Source organism: Lepisosteus platostomus, chromosome 5 (genome assembly GCF_059453375.1).
Source record: "Lepisosteus platostomus isolate fLepPlt1 chromosome 5, fLepPlt1.hap1, whole genome shotgun sequence".
Lineage (NCBI taxonomy): Eukaryota > Metazoa > Chordata > Actinopteri > Semionotiformes > Lepisosteidae > Lepisosteus > Lepisosteus platostomus.
Window position 1 is genome coordinate 15,220,457 of NC_142615.1, and position 20,982 is coordinate 15,241,438.

Genomic DNA, 20,982 nt, shown 5'->3' on the forward strand with positions numbered 1-20,982 from the left:
ACAGACTCACTGCAGCTCTGTCTCTACTGCTCCTCTCTGTGCAGTTTTTACTTGTCAAAAAAATGGCAGAAGGCAGTATTTCAGTTTCTCAGGACCAGTTCAGCTGTTCAGTGTGTCTGGATTTGCTGAAGGATCCAGTGACTCTGCTCTGTGGACACAGTTACTGTATGAGTTGTATTAAGAACCACTGGGATCAGGAAGATCAGACTGGGATCTACAGCTGCCCCCAGTGCAGACAGACCTTCACTCCAAGACCTGATCTTCACAGAAACACCATCCTGGCTGAAGTGGTGGAGAAACTGAAGGAGACAGGGTGCAGTCCACCTCCACCTCCACCTGCTAACAGTCCTGCTGGCCCTGGAGACGTGCTATGTGATGTCTGCACTGGGAGAAAGAGGGGAGCTGTGAAATCCTGTCTGGTGTGTCTGGCCTCTTACTGTCAGACTCACCTCCAGCCTCACTATGAAGCTGTTCCATTGAAGAGACACAAGCTGACTGATGCCACAGGACAACTGCAGGAGAAGATCTGCTCCACTCATCACAAACTGTGTGAGGTCTATTGCCGTACTGATGAGAAGTGTGTTTGTTATCTCAGTGCAATGGATGACCACAGAGGCCATGATACTGCCTCAGCTGCAGCAGGAAGGACTGAGAAACAGGTGAGGACTTTGAGTCTGCATTTAGTGTCTAGTACAAGATGTAAAATGGATATTTAGGATATTTGGGGCTCTAACTGATCTCTGGACTGTATTTACTGTATCTGCAATGCTGTATCTCTCCACTGCTGAGTCCAGCTTATGTACTCAGCTGTGATCCACACAGGTTGTGTCTCCTGTTCTTCTGTCTGTTCTTCATTATCTCCTCCTCCTCCTCATCTTCACTGTTTCTCTCTTTACTGTCCTCATGTAGCACCGATGAACCTGTACAACTACACAGCACACTGAACACCTCTAGAACAGACTGCACCCTCATTAATGCACAGCACACTCAACACCTCTAGAACATACTGCACCCTCATTAATGCACAGCACACTCAACACCTCTAGAACAGACTGCACCCTCGCTAATGAAGTCCTTCTTTAATTTCACCACAATAGGATTATTAATATAAAAAAAAACTTTATTTTTATGTGGTACCTTTAAAATGGCTTCTCAAAGCACTGTGCAGAAAAATGCATGCTAAGAAGAGATAGTAGAAGGGGGTTTGGAAAAACGGCAGAAAAGCAAAGGGGCAGAAACAGACCCAGTTAAATTAAAGCTCTTAATGAATAGTAGACTGTGAGTCTGGATTTGAAAGAGCTCAGGGAAGGTGACTCTATGATATCCATAGGGATAGAATTCCAGAGCTCTGGGCTGCAGCAGGAGAAGCCCTGTCACCCAGAGTGCTGGTCTGGGGGACAGACAGGAGACCAGAATTAGAAGAGTGAAGGTTGTGAGGTGGGGAGTAGGATGATAGTAACTCTGGCAGGTACTGAGGTGTCAAGCCATGCAGAGACTTTTAGGGGAGCATGAGGACTTTGAAGTCGACACGAAACCTGATAGGAAGCCAGTGCAGGGACTCCAGGACAGGAATAATGGGATCACTTGCACTAGACCTGGTGAAGACTCTGGCTGCCAAATTCTGGACATGCTGAAATTTGTTCAGTCTGGGTTTAGATACCCTACCGAGCGGAGCATTACAGTAGTCAAAGTTACAGAGCGTTAAAGTAGCATTAAGTCGATTAGGAACTCCTGGCCTCACAAGTGCATGTCATTGGTGCTTCCTTACCACCCTAACACCCCTTCAGCCCATGTAAAAGACAGCTTTCTATTGGTGATGTTCACACCCAAAAATGGGTTTCCAATTTTATTGTTTATTAAGTAATTATAAATATTTATTAAGTTAAAACTTCATTCCTAGTCATTATCACAAGTTCTGCACTTCTTTTTGGAACTTATGGTATATAGACCTAATTTACCTGAAGTTATGCTACTCATTTTTGAGTAAAATAAGCACAATTTATGTGTTTTTTTGACTACAGTAAAGACCTGAGGAAAACATGTTGAGTGATTATCAAAGACTAGATTATGTCAAGGTTTAGCCAAGATACTAGTTTTGAAACCATTTCAAATTTTGCAAGGTGCCACATATTTACTTCTGTTATGTTTCCAGTCACAACTGACCATATGATGTTATCTGCAAAGAAAAGACAGAGTCACAAATTGTGTTCAAATGACCCTTTATTTTGCAAACATCACAAATTCAACAAGCTTTTTAGATAAAATGAACAGTGACATTTGTGTGTGTTTGTGTGTTCACGCACATGAATGCAGCGGGTAATGATGGCGTGTGCCTATATTTGTCGTGTACGATGCTGGGTTTTACACCCCTTGGGGCACAGAGCTGGCACCTCTTCCTTTTGTCTGTTCTTTTGTCGGGGGGCAGCTGCTGGGGAGGTAGAGCTGCCCAGATCTTTATGCCACATTTGCCTGGTTTACTCGACATGTATTGTTGGGAAGGACAGCTGTAACGAGTCCACGTGATGAAGTAGTAGGATCCTATGCAGACAAGAGAGAGAGTAGAGGCATAAACAACACAGGTGTCCAATCTGAATCGACAGGCGAGTTCGTGGTCAAGAGCAAAGGTAAGTTCAAAAAGCCGAAAGTAGTCGTACAAGAGGTTTCCAAAAAAGGAGCGAGGTAGGAGCTCTCTAGGAGAGAAGTCAATAGCGAGCAGCAAGTAGCCAGTTTAGAGGGTTTAAATAGAGCTGAGTGCAGAACGGTACAGCGGTTGGTGATGGTTTAACACGTGCGGTGGGGGTGCTTGTTATAATTAGTCCGCTGCTGGAACTGGTTTGTGGTTTGTGGGTTGATCTCTGATGACTGGCAGTCCTGACAACTGCGACCTCGGAGGGGGACCAGGCGCTTATCCACAGTGACTTCCGGGCCACGACTGTAAATGAGTGGCAGGCGCTCAACCCACTTGTCCCAGACATCTCCAGTGCAGCGAGTTCGTCTCGTTGACGTCGAGCAGGTCTTGTGTCCCGCTTGTCAAAGCGATTGGCTCTTGAGAGAATATGAAATGATTGACATAGTAGCCCGAAAAATGGCCCGACCAGACTCGGCATGCTATAAGCTGGTGGTGGCCTCATTCCTTGATCTGTATATGCCAGAGAGAATCAACAGACCCATGTATGGTTGAGAGTCTACCAGACCACCTCCCTCCAGCTATCGCTATGCACATGTCTCCCCTCCAGGTTTGTCATATCTAGGACTGTCCTTACAATAGCCTTTGGCAGAAACAATTCAAAGCTGGACTTTATATCTTCAACACGGGACACGGTATACCTTTTGGCCCTGGGCCATCCTGAAACTAGCAGCTACTGGGCTCATCAGCACTGCTGAAATCCTGTTTTGAGGTGCAGAGAGCAGTCAGGACATAATATTGAGCTGTTAGAAAGAAAACTGAAGTCTCTAGATTGTGTTTCAGATATAATTTCTGTGTTTTTAGATTTCACTTCACATACAGATGTGCAGACCCAGGTGTGAGGTGTAAAACTCGAGCAGGAGGTGGAGGCTCGTGCTCTGCTGCGCTGCACACGCTGCCGGTGTAGATTAGACATGAAAAAGGAGCTTGTCATATAGGACCAAGAAACACATCTCATGTGGATAAGACATCAGGGATACAGAGTGTGAATTTTCCAGGGTGACTCTAAGGGGTGTCTCTGTGATGTGATTCTTTTACAGCAGAAATGTCCTGAGTGTCTCTGTTTCTCCACAGAAGCAGCTGGGGGTGACACAGACACAAACCCAGCAGAGAATCCAGGAGAGAGAGAAGGAGCTGCAGGAGCTGAGACAGGGTGTAGAGTCACTCAGAGTAGGTATTGACCAGAGCAGTGGACACACTGGCACACATTTCCACAGCTGGATATTGGACAGTACCCTTAGAAAACACAGCGTACAGAATAATGTAGTTTGAGTGTTTTCCTGTGTAATAATCCACTGTGTGACTCCTCCTTCAGAGCTCTGCACACACAGCAGTACAGGACACTGACAGGATCTTTACTGAGCTGATCCGCTCCATTGAGAGAACACGCTCTGAGGTCACAGAGTTGATCAGAGCTCAAGAGAGGGCTGCCGTGAGTCAGGCTGAAGGACTTCTAGAGCGACTGGAGAAGGAGATCACTGAGCTGAAGAGGAGAGACGCTGAGCTGAACCAGCTCTCACACACAGAGGATCACATCCATTTCCTCCAGGTAACTTCACTGCTCTGTGACTCTGCAGTACGGAAGGGTGTCTCTCACACAGAGCTGCTCCTGGCTTTTCCCAAGGAATGTGTGTTGTGTTTGACTGGAAACTCCTCCCTCTTCCCTGCTGCAGAATTTCCAGTCTGTCTGTGTCCCTCGTGGAGCTGGAGACTCACCCAGTATCCCTGTCAGTCCACACTTCTCTCCTGAGCCAGTGAGGAGAGCTGTCTCTGCACTGAAAGAGCGACTGGAGGACATCTGCAAGAAGGAATCAATAAAGATTTCCACGACAGGTTAGTGGAGAACCACACTGATGTCTTTCTGAATATCTTATATATTTCCTGTTTTTCTCTTATATTGTTACTGGATTTTCTGTGCAGTGACTGAATTTATCAGTGCAGCTTATCTGTCAATGATTCAAATTCTCAGTAAAATATCTTAAAAGTTTTAGTCTCACAAATCTTTATGACAGTAACTGTATTGTTATATTGTGCTGTATATAGTTTGACAGGAATGTTTTAATATGAGCTACAGTCCCAGTATAGTAGAACAGTCCTGTTACAATAGGGGCTGCAGTCTCAGTACGGTACAACAGACCTCTTACAATAACAGCTATAGTTCCAGCACAGTAGATCAGTCCTGTTACAATAGGAGCTACAATCCCAGTACAGTAGATCAGTCCTGTTACAATAGAATCTACAGGGCAAGTGAATCAGAACAACTGTTATTCCTGTTACTCTGTTACTGCAGCCCTGATGAGACATTTCTCTGTGTGTCTCCCCAGTTACTGAAGTCTACAGTCTGCTGACTCCAGACCCCGGGTCAAGAGCAGAGCTTTTACACTGTGAGTATGTTTTCACAACAGCTCCCCCCTGAAGTGGTCAGTGAGGCTGGTTCAAACAATAAGAGCCCCTCCAAGCCTCCTGGGTGTTACCACTGGATGCAGCCCTGGCTCTGAAACTGCAATTGTCCATTTCTGAAGAGGAGCACTAAGGAACAGGTTTTTCTGGGTTTTCTTCAGCCCCTGTACAGAGCCCTCTGTCCTGTCCAGTGCACTTTTGCCGTGTAGAAACCCCACCTGGCTACCTCTTTAATTTGCTTCATCCTACAGATGCAGCCATTCAAAATGGGTGAGGTATTTCGCGCCATACCGTGACACGCCCACCAGGGTATCACGCGGTTCATGTGTGTCACGTGACTAACTATCCGGCGTCGCCTTGTAAAACCGCCAGGGGGAGCTTAACCTCTCATGTACAGCATTTGAGCCTTTAATTTTGAACTGTGTATTACAGCATGTTAATCATCAGTCATTAAAATGTTGGTATATTTTATGAAAGCAAGATTGCTCAGTTGGACAAAAGTACACAACCTACCTTTATCAGAAATATTTATGCATCAAAGCCTTTACTGAAGATATTACTAATAGTATTAATAATGGATTACTTTGGACAAGCTGTATACTCAAAGTATAATTTCTTTAGCACATTTGTACAAGCACTTGGAATCTGTCCAAGCCATACTTTGTCAGGCATTTTGTTTTACTTCAACGGGCATAAAAACTTCCTTGCTTTTAACAGGGCGTTTCATAATTTCTAACTACGAAAATGATTTAAAATGCGACACCTATCATTCAACTAGAGCTTTAAATATCACAAGGATCCTCAAGAGCACAGCAAAGAGTGTATTAAAAGACATTTGTATTTATCAACGCTTTCTTTTCTTATGGAACCACTTCAGAGGGGTGTTCCAGGAATCGGCACTTTAAAGAAAAAAATACACACCAGTATTCCATTTCTCCCTAAACATTGTAAGCTTCGAAGTCTTTAACTAACATGATACTGGAGTCAACAAGCATACTTTTAAAATTTGATTAAAAGGGAATATAATATGGAATCGCGTATCTCAAGAATTTAATAACGGTATGATTATATCCGTGTACTGCGGCAGGGCTGTGTAGGGCTGTTTCGCCTGCTTGTTCATGTGAGCTGTCTTGTAGCCTACTGGTCTAGGTGTGTGACTACCAACTGGCAGATTGTGTGTTTGAATCCAGCTGGTGCTGGACTTTTCATTTTTATTTATTTATTTTTTAATCGCGTAACATAAACATATTACCGTATGCAAACTGTACTGTATACAGTATGTATATGTATATTTAATGTCTTAACTGTGCCCTTTTAAGTATTGAATATTCATATCTAATTTTACCACTGAAGGGAAATCTTAGTACCTGAGCATAAAAAGAATAGGAGCATACTGTAACGCGTGTGAAGGCCATAAACGATATTAATTTTGGAACATAAACATACAGTATATGGCTGGTCTCGGTACTTTAAAGAAAACATACACGAAACATGGTTTCATTATGACCAGAATCGGTCTTGAGATATTTTTAACTTGATTTACAGTATTTGAGAGGTATGTCTTAACACCGATACTACAGTGCTTAAGTACTGCTCACGTATATGTTTCTAGGTTTATATTATGCATTTCATACGGTCAAATTACTTTTGAGCAACTAATAAGAAGCGCGAAACGGTATGCGTTTTAGTTTCGTTTTGTGCTGGGACCCGTGGATTGATTAGAGATATCAAGTACATACAAGTCATTTTTTAAATGTTGTAGTTCGTCTTGAAAAAATGTTACGAGTACATCATCTATCAACAATTACACAGGTTCTGTTTCCATATTGTGGATTTTGGTTAGGTATTATCAAATCTGGTGGCGCTGTGTGTTAGTTTACTGAGTCCCATGTCACATGGTCTGTGATTGAAACCTGTAAAACCGGTTTAATTCGTCACAGCCAGCACTCTTCAGGTGTGAGGGTCTTCTGCTCAGAATGAAACGCTAAAATGTTTGTGTATATTCTAATGGTAGTGGGGGCAGGGTGTGTGGGAACAGGTTTGGTTGAAATTGCATTGGAGATCTATGTTCTTCACACCTGAAACATTTTCTCTGAAAGCATTTTCTTCGCAGTTTAACCGATCTTGTTACAGCATGTTACAGTTTACTATTATTAACCATATTAATTTTAAGTGCTTAATGTAAAATCTTGTAAAAATATATTTTCATTGTTCAAATATACATTAAGTCTGACTATCATATAATAAGTTAAATACAAAACTAAAGAAAAAATAGGGTTAAATATTCAAAATATTTTGCTAACAATGTTAACTGTTTATGAATAATAAAATGTATTAACTAAGGAGTAGGATGGCACAGTTGTTAGTATGTTTTTTGTTTTGTTTCTTTTTCATAAATACAACAGTAGTACCTGATGTCTCAGTGGCTTTCAAAATTAAATTATGCATGCAAACCTGTGAACTAGAAAGATAACTAAGATATCCATCCATTATATTCCATAATATCCATGAAATATATGGCACTGAAATATGTGTGACGCAGTGGTGGCCTGGCACGGTGAGGTGCGCTGGTAGCTGTGTGATGCAGTGGTGGTCGGGTATGTAGAGGTGCACTGGCAGCTGTGTGTTGTGACGCAGTGGTGGCCTGGCACGGTGAGGTGCGCTGGCAGCTGTGTGATGCAGTGGTGGCCTGGCACGGTGAGGTGCGCTGGCATCTGTGTGATGCAGTGGTGGCCTGGCACGGTGAGGTGCGCTGGCAGCTGTGTGATGCAGTGGTGGCCTGGCACGGTGAGGTGCGCTGGCAGCTGGGTGATACAGTGGTGGCCTGGCACGGTGAGGTGCGCTGGCAGCTGTGTGGTGTGACGCAGTGGTGGAAATGTTCACCATGTTTCACCATGCTGAAAATGTTTGTACCAGACTTTTTTGAGGCCTGTTTAATTGTGTCTGAAGTCTGATGTTGTAAATTTTATTGTTAAAAAGATCCATGAAAATGTCACTACTAAAGTTAACTGGTACTGTTGGTATTGTAAGTGGCAAGTAGAGCTCATATTTTAGATTTTGTGTAGTTGCTAGCGTTGAACTGTGTGTTGGATGCACATGAATATATTCATTATATGCCAGCGCACCTCACCGTGCTAGGCCACCACTGCGTCACACCACACAGCTGCCAGCGCACTTCATCGTGCCAGCCCACCACTGCGTCACACCACACAGCTGCCAGAGCACCTCACGGTGCCAGGCCACCACTGCATCACCCACCTGCCAGCGCACCTCACCGTGCCAGGCCACAACTGCGCCACACCACACAGCTGTCAGCGCACCTCACCGTGCCAGGCCACCACTGCATCACACAGCTGCCAGCGCACTTCACCGTGCCAGGCCACCACTGCGTCACACCACACAGCTGCCAGTGCACCTCTACATACCCGACCACCACTGCATCACACAGCTGCCAGCGCACCTCAGCGTGCCAGGCCACCACTGCGTCACATAGCTGCAAGCGCACCTCACCGTGCCAGGCCACCACTGCATCATACAGCTGCCAGGGCACCTCAGCGTGTCAGGCCACCACTGCGTAACACCACATAGCTGCCAGCGCACCTCACCATGCCAGGCCATCACTGAGTCAGAGATTAAATAAAACCTCACTCGCACCAAACAAATTTATATTTCTAAATATCACAACATGATCGAATTTAAGTCATTTTAATAACAATGAATAGTCACCTAGGCGTTACAATATAAACATTTATATTGATTTAAATAACGTTTTGATTTAAATCGCAAATGCGGGTTTAAATATATGTGTTTTTTGATTCACAATCAGACAAATGCAACATAAATTGATATCTTTGTCTTCTAAGTATCTTAATAAACTTTCAGCATAGCTTTCTCCCCGTTTAGATTTATTTTGGGTTTAAACGTGGAAAGATTAGATTGTAATCGTTTTTATTTTTTAAATACATTTTAGAAAAGTGTAATCTATACTAAAAAGCTGTACACCACCTGCTATAAAGATACATATTGTAATACTTTCGGGTTCGGATAGGACAGACACAAGAACTCAGACTTGCGGAGTTAAAGCAAGTTAAAGCCTTGATTTTATATATCACCTTTAAAAGTGGCATCTCAAAGCAAAGTAAATACCCAACACTGATTGTACCCATCTGTCATGCTAATAAAGCAGCTTGAATTGAATTGAGAGAGGGGGGGGGTATATTTGCTTTGTGTATAAAGTACATTGTGAATGTTTTCACAGCCTTCACTTTGTTGTTTTTATGCCATTTTTTGACCACGCACGAATATTCCTATGTCCGTATCTTCGCAAGGGAATCAGTGTGAATTTTAATACTAATTAAATGACTGCGGGCACTTTCCACCCCCTCTACATTCTCAGAGTAGAACAGACTAACCTTCTAATGAAAGACGGTCCACCCCCCACGGACAGGAAAAGTGCCCACAGGCACTTAAACTTAATATGGTCAGTAACAGTAAACAGTAACATGGTCAGAAGGAGCACATACAAACGTTTCCGAAATAACCACATGTAAGACTCTGATGCTTAAAATGTTTAGGGAGAAAGTGGAATACTGGTGTGTATTTTTTCTTTAAACTACCAATACCAGCCATATACAGTCTGTAACGTAGGGATTTCTATATGTCTTTATTTAGTGGTTACATTAGTGACAAAGGCTAAACTTTTAGCTTCAGTAACGTGTACATATCTCTCCTTTTTATAAAACGACTTGGTTGAAAACTGTTCCAGAGCCACTGTTGTTTCATCAGTGAAAAGTACATCATGAAATGCCTCTCCCTGTTCAATCCACTGGAAAAAAGAAAAGGAGCATAAAGCTTCTGATGGTCATAAACGATATTCATTTAGGAGCAGCATCAGAGGTATGTTTTTAACTGCACTGCATTGGAGAGAATACCATAGTGTGTTTTTTTTTTTTACTCCCTGGCGAAAACTGGCTTCCAGAAGAATCAGTATGGCTCAGAGATTAAATAAAACTTCACAGACATTAACGAAGAGCATAACGCGTGTACTGTATACACTGCAAATACAACCCCCCTCTCTGCAAGAGTGCTGGCTGTGACGAATTGAACCGGTTTCAAGGGTATTTTCAAAGTAGGAGGCGAGATTTCCAGCGAAAGACACCTCCCCCCCCTCAAAAACCCAGTAAGTACAGTACTTACTAGTTAAAGGCTAGGCTCCCGACTACGGCAAAAGGAACCCTTCTTTCATTAGAAGACAATGAACATATTTTAGCCCTGAATGAATTAATAGCAAACATGGTTTACATAAAAGACATTTTTCCAAGAAAGTTTAGCCTTTGTCACTAATGAAACCACTAAATAAAGACATAAATATAAAAATCTTAAGATTTTTAAAATACATGACTTTGCTAAAATTTATTTGAAAATAAAAACAATTACAACCGCCAGGGGAGAGAGAGAACAGGGGAGGGATGTTGGTTTTGCATAAGGGGCGGGGCTATGGAAATTAGGTCTGTTTGGGAATGTGTAGTTACATGTTCTGGCTGTTTGTGAATTATCGTTGTTGAGTATGGAGTGTTGAGGTATTGATTTTGTGTAATGCTTTATGTTGAAAATTGAGGTGGATTTTGTTTATGATAAACAGGATAAACTGGGATGGAAGGAAGGTTTGGTTTTGCATAAGGGGCGTGATTATGATAATTGGAGGACTTTGCGAGAGTAAAATGGTTTGATTATTTGATTTTGTATTGTGGTTGTTATCTATGTTTTTGGTTGGTATTATGTTTATATGGTTGTTTTTGTTGGTTGGTTGTTATTATGGTTATTAATAATACGATCTATAGTTGAAATCTGAGCCTAAATAAAAAGAAAAAGCAGTGATTAGGTTTATGAGCAATCTAATTACTTATTCGTTTAAAACGCTATATAAAATAAAGTTTATTATTAATTTGCTGGACAGAGTGGTGAACATTATTATGCATAAGACAAAGATAACGATCCTGATCAGTTTAGAAATCTGTGTACGCTGTAAGGTTTTAACTTCTTAAACTTTAAAAATACACGTTTTGAATAGAAAGAAATCCTCTTCCTGGTACAGTATGTATAGCAAACCAGCACGTCTTTTTTCTCCAATCAGAGGGGTGTCAGATGGTGTCAGCCAATCACCATTCTGAAGCCCTACCATAATCTCTGGTATGGGGAGACCCCAGAATTCTGTCCCATAGTTTAGACAGATGATAGAAACTTTTATTGATCCCGTGAGGGAAATAAAGTAAATCATTTTCATTTTAGGAAATTATTAAACGCTCGGTTAAAAGCAAAGGAGATTGTCTGTTATAGTGGACATAAAAACAAGAGTTCGCTGGCATTATATCCTGGAAGACACAGACCGGCGCCAGACCGGTAAAATGCCTGATGAACTAGGGATTGGACAGTTTCCAAGTGCTTGTACAATCGATGGAAATGTTCAAATAAATGTGCAAAAGAAATAAACAAAATAATCATTTATTTCTTTATCATATTGGCTAGCTAATGTCCTCTCTTTGCTAGTTAGTGGCTGTGTTTCTGCGTTGGGTAGCAACGGGTGACTGTTCTCAGGCGGAAGATGTAAACAGCTTAATTTTCGTGTTAAATAATTTTTAAAAATTAAAATTCATTCTATACAGCAATCGCATATTTGGGTACCGTTTCATAAAACTTTCATGCTTAAAATGTTTAGGGAGAAATGGAAGACTGGTGTGTATTTTTTCTTTAAACTACCAAGACCAGCCATACACAGTACAGTTTACATACATACAGTAATGTTTATGTTCCTAAATTAATATCGTTTATGACCTTCAGATGCGTTATGCTCCTCTTCTTTTTATGCTCAGCTACTAAAATTTCCCTTTAGTGGTAAAATCCATATAAATATTCAAAACTAAGCAGATTAAAATGTGCACAGTAAAGACATTAAATGATTAAATCTTTGCACTACCAACCAATGCACCACGAGTGCCCCTGTCGGTCATTTTGGCCAGCCAATCACTTGCCCTGCGGTGCCCTCCGGTGCCCCGCGGTGGCTTGTGGGTAGGTTACTGTACCGCGGGTTTTTACCGCGCATTTTGAATGGCTGCATCTGTATCTGATCTCCTCCATGAGGACTCCTTCACCGTCCTGACTCTCCCCTATGTCTCTGATCCTGTCTCTGTCTGACTGTGGCTCTTCTGTGAGTTTGACCTTGAGAGATCTGTAATGCGGAGTTCTCACTGGAGCAGTCCGATATGATGGTCAATAAAAGGTCCAGCAAAGTCAAAGCTGGTCGCTCCCAGAACAGGACAACGCAAGCTCAAGTATCAATTCATGAAGTTTGTGGGTTTTAATGGATCCGGCCTGAGCAAGCCTGGTTCAGTTAGCAAACGGGCGGCCAACAATCGGCTTTTAACTCATTTCACAACTGCGGTCTCACACCCTGTGTTTTGGGTTTTTTCAGAATGCCTGGAGAAAACGGACTCCGACTACTGCCTAGCGCAAACCCCACTCCCAGCCGGTAACGGTGAGATCCGAAGACCTTTTAGAACAGGACTTGTAAATATTCCCATTCCATCGTCGTCAGAAGTATGAAGTGGCTCTGCGGGGTTTTTTAAAAAACCCAGCGACGCCGACTTTGTCTTCACCCGCAGAGGAGCAGGTCAAGGTTTATCCCTGAAAGGACAGGAAAAGAGACGCGGCGTTTCGGCCGCGGAGCCTCCTTCGGGCGCGTGAAGCCGGAAAAGACCACACTCGAAATGTCGCGTCTCTTTCCCCTCTCTCTCGGCCGCGTGGAACGATCCCGTACCTGCTGCCTCTGCGGCCTGCGGGTGGCCGACACGGCCCCCTCCCTGACCGTTATCCCTACCTGCCGCGCGTCTTCAGCGACGCTTCCCTGACCGTTATCTCTCTCTTTCAGGAACCGCGGCACCGCAGGAATTCCACTACTCCGTGATCCAGGATCCCGGGCCCGCGGGCGGAAGTAGGTTTTGCCTTCTCGCGTGTAAGGGCTCGCAGGGCTCAAACAGCAGCGGCGGGGGGGGGCGAGACGCCTGTGGTGCGCGGGCTTGCTAGGTCAGTGCGAGGTGAAGTCGGGGCAGAGCCCCTGGACCCCAGCCCCACCACCGGGAGCTCTGCTAAGTGGTGGGTTGGGCAATCATTACTGGATACGAGTGTCAAGTGTCAACACGAGTGTGAGCAGCGTCGATTCGAGTGTGAACGGTGTCGACACGAGTCCTGTTGGTCAGTACAGTGTCAATACGAGTGCGAACAGTGTCGACAGGAGTGTGAACAGTGAGTCCTGTTGATCAAAAAAGTATCAATAAAAGTGTGAACGGTGAGTCCTGTTGTTCAGTATAGTGTCAATACGAGTGTGAACAATGAGTCCTGTTGTTCAGTACAGCGTCAATATGAGTGTGAACAGTGAGTCCTGTTCTGTACAGTGTTAACTCATTGAATTCCCTCTTGCTCTGCACAGTGTTAACGGGTGAGAACATGTGTTTTATTCTTTGCAGAATTAACACAGACAGATATTGCTGTTGAATACTCCAGTCAACAAACCCCGAGCCGCACAAAGTGAGGATCTTTTACTTCTATCTATTAAACTAGCAGAAATAAAACATCATGATAACTTCTTGCTGCTCTGTCCAGTTTTAACACAAGTGTGAACATTTGTAATAATAGTGAGTCCTGCTGTTGTGTACAGCGTGAATACAAGCGTGAACAGTGAGTCCTGTCGTCTGAACAGTGTCAATACGCGTGTGAACAGTGAGTCCTGTTGTTCAGTATGGTGTTAATATAAGTCTTATCCTGTATAGTATAAGTTAACATAAGTATTGACCCGTATCCTGTTCTCTACAGACATCACACTACCCAACAGTGATGTGGAGTACGCCACTGTCAACAAACCGAGAGCAGCACAAAGTGAGGACTTTTTTAACTCTTTACCACAGTATAAAACCCACAGGAGTAATGAGAATGACACTAAAAACAACAACACTGATAGTGAACAAGAGATTTTGAACAATACACATTCTAGTCAGATTTAAATACCCACAGACCTGACCGTTGGAAGTAGTCAAAAAATGCAAATTATTTTTTTTTCTGCGTGTAGGTTTTCTAAGAACTGAAGAAAGGTTAATAATGAGAGAACGCCATTCGGTTTTTCAAGCCTGTCTGGTAGTTAGTGATTAATTGGACCCATGATTTAATCCACCTGTATCTGGGCTGGGCAGCTTGTTCCCCACCCACCTCTGTGTAAAGACGCGTCACCCATTCTTGGTTTTATTTTCACCTTTCACTATACGTGAAGAATTCCAAAAGGTGCACAAATGCTCTGGAGCTATTCTGTGGTTCGGCGATGTCTCTGGAGCCTTTTGTCACAGTGTGCGACTTCCCTGTGTGTCTCCCCGAACACAGGGTCTGACTGAAGGGGCACTGACCTGGAGGAATGGGAGGAGACCGAGCTGGGACGGTTCTGCCATGTCAGCGAAATTCTGGACCCCGACTTCATCTGCCAAAGAAACAGCAGCGTCAATTAACTCAGCCAGCGAGTTCAACTGTTGCCTCCCTTCTCTCCATCTCTGTGTGTCCCATCTCTTCATAACCCGTCTCCTATCAATCCTACTGTGTTTCATTTACTCTTCCTCACTCTGTCTCCTGTCCGGTTGTCTGCACTTAAAACTGAGGGATTCTCTGTGATCTCCTCTCTCTCGCTGTGTCTCCTGTCCTGTGTGTTAGTATGTTTGTTACTGAGGTATTTCCTGTGATCTCCTCTGTCTCACTGGGTCTCCTGTTCTTCAGTGTTTTAATTATTTTTAAATTAAAAATAATTTAGCTCATTGCTCTCTCACTCACTGCGACTTCTATCCATTCTGTGTTCAGTTCCTCTGACTTGCCTCTTGCATCAGCGCTAGCAATATCATGCATCTATTTAATTTAAAATTATTGATCTGTCACCTTGATAGTTCGATCTCGGCTACAGTTAGCATAGATGGCACAATTAAAAGGACGATGAGCTCAACATCTGTGCGTGTCTAATTAACTGAACCGTACAGAACATCCTGCCTCAGCTAATCTTTAGCTGGCAGGGTCGCCCATCGGCGAGACCACGTCTCCAGGAAATTCTGCGGACTGGAAACTGCGGGAGGGTGGGGCTGTGTTTCCGCAGGAATGCCGGAAATCACTCAGGATCTCCAGAGAGACTCCTGTAGCCTTACAGCATCACAGTCACAGGCCTCAGCATTGCAACTGTATAATATCAAACGCCCAGACACCCTGAGGTCTGAAGTATTACCTGTAAACAACAGGCACACTGGAACCTGACTTCATCGTCCACTTAGCGCAGAGGTGGGGCGGACAGTCAGTTTTCTGGGGAGAAAAAAAACAACACCAGGAATTTAGCATACTGAAAGGATCATGGAGTGATGATCTGGCTGAACCCTCTTGGCTGAGGGCTCCTGGCCAGAGGACGAGGAGGCGGGGACCCCCCCCTGCACAGCGAGGAGGAGTGCCCAGGGGGGGCAGCTACACAGGTGGAGACGGGGTGGGAGAGGGACGCGAGGGAGAGAGGGGGATCACGTGCAGTATTGACAGTGTTTCAGGAGAGGAGTCAGGAGTGATTGCTAAAATATTGACAGCCGAGTCAGACCGAACTAGGGTGTGGCCATCCCTCTCGAACTTTCATCACAAACTCCTGTCTTCCTGCGGTGTCTCTGAGGAAGCTACCATTTTTCATTGGCTAATAAGAGGTGGAAGAGGTGTTAGTGGGACAGCAGGGGGGCGCTCACCCTGCGGTCTGATACCCCAGTATAGTGACGGGGGACACTATACTGTAAACAGGCGCCGTCCTTCGGATGAGACGTAAAACCGAGGTCCTGACTCTCTGTGGTCATTAAAAATCCCAGGGCGTCTCTCGAAAAGAGTAGGGGTGTAACCCAGGCGTCCTGGCCAAATTTCCCATTGGCCCTTACCAATCATGGCCTCCTAATAACCCCCCACTCTGAACTGGCTTCATCCCTCTGCTCTCCTCCCCACTGAGAGCTGCTGTGTGGGGAGCGTTCTGGCGCACTATGGCTGCCGTCACATCATCCAGGTGGGGGCTGTACATTGGTGGCGGTAGTGGGATTCCCCATTCCCTGTGCAGCGCTTTGAGTAGAGTGTCCAGAAAAGTGCTATATAAGTGTAAGCAATTATTAATAAAGCCCCTCTGTTATACCCATCTAGAAACATGCAATCAGCATGTTATTGATGAAGCAATAGTCACAACATTATTCCACACCTCTAACCCTGCACTAGGGGGCATGCTTCAGGCTCGGGCCAGGGTGAGAGGCGGGTTATGATGACAGTCATGCTTTCTACACCTTATACTGAGCTCAGAAATGGACCGAGCGGACATCTCACGAGCAGATCCCTCCGCGTATAAGAAAGGCAACTTGTCTCAGGAAAAATACCACGGATTCACATCCGAAATATGATAAAAAGGCAAAAACCCCACACATGTAATGCAAACGGACCCTACAAAGGAAACACAGTTTTAAAACCAACTTGATTTTCCCCTGGAGAAACCGTTTTATGGACACACATCGCATCTATTACACATGTATAACTAAATATAAAGATAAAACTTAATATAAGAAGTCATGACATATCACACATGACGAAGTCTGATCCAGAATAAACAGTTTACACTGACCAACCTTTATTTACCCTGGTCACTCACTTCTATTAACTGTTTTAATAAGGGTAACAAATGAATATTTGTTTCAATTTGGGATCTACATATGGGAGCCCTGAAATGTTGGCCAGAGGGGAGAAGCTGATATTCAGACGTGAGAATATATTAAAAACAAGGATTTGATGTTGTTTTTCACCTGTCTAATCAAAGCTTGTTCAAAAATTATCTGATTATAGGACACACGAGTTTATAATCATACTCATTCCACTTTTTAACCCCGTATATATGCACAATATGAAACGTATATACACTAAATCTCACGTGTGACTCCCATAATATACATTTCTTTACGAAAATTAGGAACACTTATTACAATTCTCAACCCCCCATGACGAGGCAATATTTCATACCTTTGTTTCTTTGTGGGTTCAAAGTTCTGTCCTGTCGTTTCACACGTAATGTTTTGGTAGTTATCTCAATTTTCCTTTGCAATTATCTCCAAGATCATCATCAACTTTTTGTAAAACGCTATGCACAACTGATATATAAAGAAAGTCCTGTACCAAAAGGTCTTCGTAGGGAAAGACAACTTTTTTTTTCCTTACGTCAGTCGCTACACGGTTACTCTTAAAATCCATTCATCGCCTTTAAAAAAAAGTTTCGTTTTTTATTGTGTTTCACTGACATTTCTGTCACAATTCTGAGGGACCCCAAATAAAATTCACTTGCAGGTATCAAGACGCCGGCGAGGTTAAGACAGGTATCGAGCCACCTGCGTATCTAACGGACGTTTAAAATAAAATGGCGTGTAATGTTGCGAAGGGCTACTGTTTTTTTATAGTTTGTCGATTGTAGGGGACGTGGGCCGCGACAGAAATACTGGTCGGGGTGGGAAAAGGTTTATTGATGGCCCGACGCAGGTGGTGGCGGTGGTGGCGGCAGCAGAGAATGCGGCAGAGAACGCTGGGTGAGCTGGGTGAGCTCCTCCAGTCAGGACAGGAGGCTCTACTGTACACAGAGGGTGGTGGGGGTGGGGAACAAGCTGCCCAGCCCTGTGGTTGAAGCCGATACCCTGGCTTCTCTCCAGACACAGCTGGCTGAGCTCCTCCAGTCAGGACAGGAGGCTCTTCTGTACACATAAGGGGGTGGGGGTGGGGAACAAGCTGCCCAGACCTGTGGTTGAAGCCGATACCCTGGCTTCTCTCCAGGCACAGCTGGGTGAGCTCCTCCAGTCAGGACAGGAGGCTCGTCTGTACACAGAAGGGGGTGGGGGTGGGGAACAACTCCTTTGTTCGGGGCCTTGGGGCATTCTAGTTGTGAAAGGCGCTATATAAAAAAACTGAATTGAAATTCAATCTTACAAGTTTGGGTTTTTCAGAGATCTTGTCAGAGATCTTGTCTGACGTGCCCGTTTCAAAAACGTAACGACACTCCTCACGCCCGAGCGCCGCCGGTCTGTGACGTAACGTATCCTTACACAACCATGACGGTTTCATCATGGACAGCACGAAAGCCCGAAAAGTGGTTGACGTTTTAATTTGGCAACGCCACGATGGATCCCAGTTTTTTTTTTATTTTGGAGGCCAAAGAGGACAAAAAAGGAAACGTCCGGAGGTGGATCGATGGTCATCTCTGCAGTTGTTCTGATGTTCTGGAAAAAAACAAACAAAAAAAAAAACGGCTCGCTTGCCCGGTCGTGTAGTGTTTCCACACCCCACGCAAATCAGCTTCTCTTCGCTCCCGGGGGCTCGTCGCCCGCCGCACCCCTCTCACGTGATAGGGGCTTCCCCCGGCTGTGACGTACTTACCCTACCCCCTTCGGCCAACGTCATACCGAAGGTCGCGCTTCGGGCCGCAGCGATGTTGACAGACTGTCTTGTAGCGTGAGAAGGGTTTAAATTTCGACTTAAGGAGTTGGCCATCGTTATATTTCGCGAGGTATAATACGGGGGGAAAAAGAACATTTTTATTTATCAAGCTACTAGTAATACTGGGTGGATGTCACGTTCCCCAAAGTTCAGTGCCTCTCTCTAATAAAGTAGAAACGCGACATTAAACTCCGTTCGAAACGGGAGAAATCACCAGGACACGATACAACTGACGTCCGGAAAAAAAAAGAAAAAAAGAACTCCTATTCCCATTTGTAATGACCCTGTCGTGTTTTTCTAGGTGTACGCTTCTCTTTCGGAGACCGTTTCTCTCTGGTGTTGTTTTGCTGTTGGAATAAATGCCGAGGTGACCCTTCTGTGTGGAGTCTGCGTGTTCTCTCCAGCGGGTCGTTTCCTCCACCGCAGGGGCTGGTCGAACCGGGGTCTCCCAATCGTCACAGAAGTGTGTGTCGTTTTGGGTGGTGGGGGGGGGTGCATCGGGGATACTGCGCCCCGAGGGGGTGGCCTCTCACCTTGCTCCGGACGATGGGAGAAGACCTGTACCTTCACGAGTCCAGGTTGTGAAAACTTCTTCTGGCAGTTCAAAACGTTTCGAAGAGACTACAGCGCTACCCTGTGTTCCATTTGTATCGTGTATTATTATACAGTCATAAGAATCTGTCCTGATCACAGAGTCCCCCTCTCACTACCAGGAATGAAGCCCAGTGCAGCACGAATAATAATAATAATTAATAAGCCTGGACCCTCCCCTCAGAGCTCTTCCCAGGTCAGGGGGATCCCCTCCAGCCCCCCCAGTGTGCAGCCCCCACCTGGATGATGCTCCAGTCCGCTCAGCACACAGCAGCTCTCAGTGGGGAGGAGAGCAGAGGGATGGAGCCAGTTCAGAGACGGGGGGTGATAAGGAGGCCATGATGGGTCAAGACCAGGGGGGGAATCAGGCCAGGACACTGGGGTAACACCCCTACTCTTCTCCAGAGACACCCCGGGATTGTTAATGACCACAGAGAGTCAGGACCTCGGTTTGACGTCTCATCCGAAGGACGGCGCCTGTTTACAGTCTAGTGTCCCCCGTCACTATACTGGGGCATCAGGACTCACACAGACCACAGGGTGAGAGCGCCCCCTGCTGGCCCCACTCACACCTCTCCCAGCAGCAACCTTGGGGGGGGGGGAGGGAAAAAACCAAAAGCTAAACAGATTTTTGTTAAAAACATTTTATTGATGCTTTACAAAAGTCCAGTCCAGTCTGGTGTCCCTCAGCTCCAGTCCAATCCAGTCTGGTGTCCCTCAGCTCCAGTCCAGTCCAGTCTGGGGCCCCTCAGCTCCAGTCCAGTCTGGTGTCCCTCAGCTCCAGTGCAGTCCAGACTGGGGTACCTCAGCTTCGGTCCAGTCCAGTCTGGTGTCCCTCAGCTCCAGTCCAATCCAGTCTGGTGTCCCTCAGCTCCAGTCCAGTCCAGTCTGGGGCCCCTCAGCTCCAGTCCAGTCTGGTGTCCCTCAGCTCCAGTGCAGTCCAGACTGGGGTACCTCAGCTTCGGTCCAGTCCAGTCTGGGGTCCCTCAGCATCAGTCCAGCACAGTCTGGGGTCCCTCAGCTTTGGTCCAGCACAGTCTGGGGTCCCTCTGCTTCGGTCCAGCACAGTCTGGTGTCCCTCAGCTTCGGCCCAGCACAGACTGGGGTCCATCAGCTTCGGCCCAGCACAGACTGGGGTCCCTCAGCTTCAGTTCAGCACAGTCTGGGGACCCTCAGCTTCGGTCCAGCACAGTCTGGGGTCCCTCAGCTTCGGTCCAGCACAGTCTGGGGTCCCTCAGCTTCGGCCCAGCACAGACTGGGGTCCCTCTTGCTTCGGTCCAGCACAGACTGGGGTCCCTCAGCTTCGGTCCAGCACAGTCTGGGGTCCCTCAGCTTCAGTCCAGACTGGGGTCCCTCAGCTTCGGTCCAGACTGGGGTCCCTCAGCTTCGGTCCAGCACAGTCTGGGGTCCCTCAGCTCCAGTCCAGTCCAGTCTGGTGTCTCTCAGCTCTGGTCCAGTCCAGCCTATTGTCCCTAGGCTCCAGTCCAGTCGTCTGGTGTCCCTCAGCTCCGGTCCAGTCCAGTCCAGTCCAGTCCAGATCTTAGCAGGCACAGAACCAGGAAAGGAACCTGGAAAGAATATTGTTATTGCAGGTGTGAGGGACAGACACAGACGTCACCATGACATCAAACAGCAAGAGGAGACTCCTCCTTGAATCACAGACACGACCGGGCGGCGCCCCCCTGTCTGCTCACCTGCACCTCCTCTTCCTCTTCTTGTCCTTCCCGGCAGCCTGCTCCTCCTCTCCCTCGCTCTTC

The 20,982-nt window shown here is 45.5% G+C and overlaps 1 protein-coding gene and 1 long non-coding RNA gene across 3 annotated transcripts in view; one reads left to right on the forward strand and one right to left on the reverse strand.

The window, feature by feature from the left end:
* LOC148663983 (E3 ubiquitin/ISG15 ligase TRIM25-like) lies at positions 1 to 14,015 on the forward strand. 2 transcript variants are annotated; one of them, XM_088631453.1, is made up of 9 exons: positions 1 to 659; positions 3,761 to 3,856; positions 4,002 to 4,235; positions 4,360 to 4,519; positions 5,011 to 5,070; positions 12,555 to 12,617; positions 13,011 to 13,073; positions 13,606 to 13,666; positions 13,952 to 14,015. In XM_088631453.1, coding segments are annotated over exons 1-6 (1,149 nt in total). In that variant the 5' UTR covers positions 1 to 62; the 3' UTR covers positions 12,557 to 12,617; positions 13,011 to 13,073; positions 13,606 to 13,666; positions 13,952 to 14,015. The 2 variants fall into 2 exon arrangements, with proteins under 2 accessions (XP_088487579.1, XP_088487580.1); XM_088631454.1 differs by lacking the exon at positions 3,761 to 3,856.
* The window catches only part of LOC148663984 (uncharacterized), a 25,229-nt gene continuing 8,611 nt past the window's right edge, over positions 4,365 to 20,982 (reverse strand). The window contains exon 4 of the long non-coding RNA XR_015936455.1: positions 4,365 to 4,484. This is a non-coding gene — a long non-coding RNA (uncharacterized LOC148663984). The remainder of the gene's footprint in view (positions 4,485 to 20,982) is intronic.

What these genes read in the sequence shown, in the direction of transcription:
- LOC148663983 (XM_088631453.1), top strand. Translation starts at nt 63, where the DNA reads ATGGCAGAAGGCAGTATTTCAGTTTCTCAGGACCAGTTCAGCTGTTCA. An exon ending in AGGGTGTAGAGTCACTCAGA is followed by an intron (nt 3,857 to 4,001) that starts GTAGGTATTGAC and finishes CTCCTCCTTCAG; the next exon opens with AGCTCTGCACACACAGCAGT. An exon ending in ATCACATCCATTTCCTCCAG is followed by an intron (nt 4,236 to 4,359) that starts GTAACTTCACTG and finishes TCCCTGCTGCAG; the next exon opens with AATTTCCAGTCTGTCTGTGT.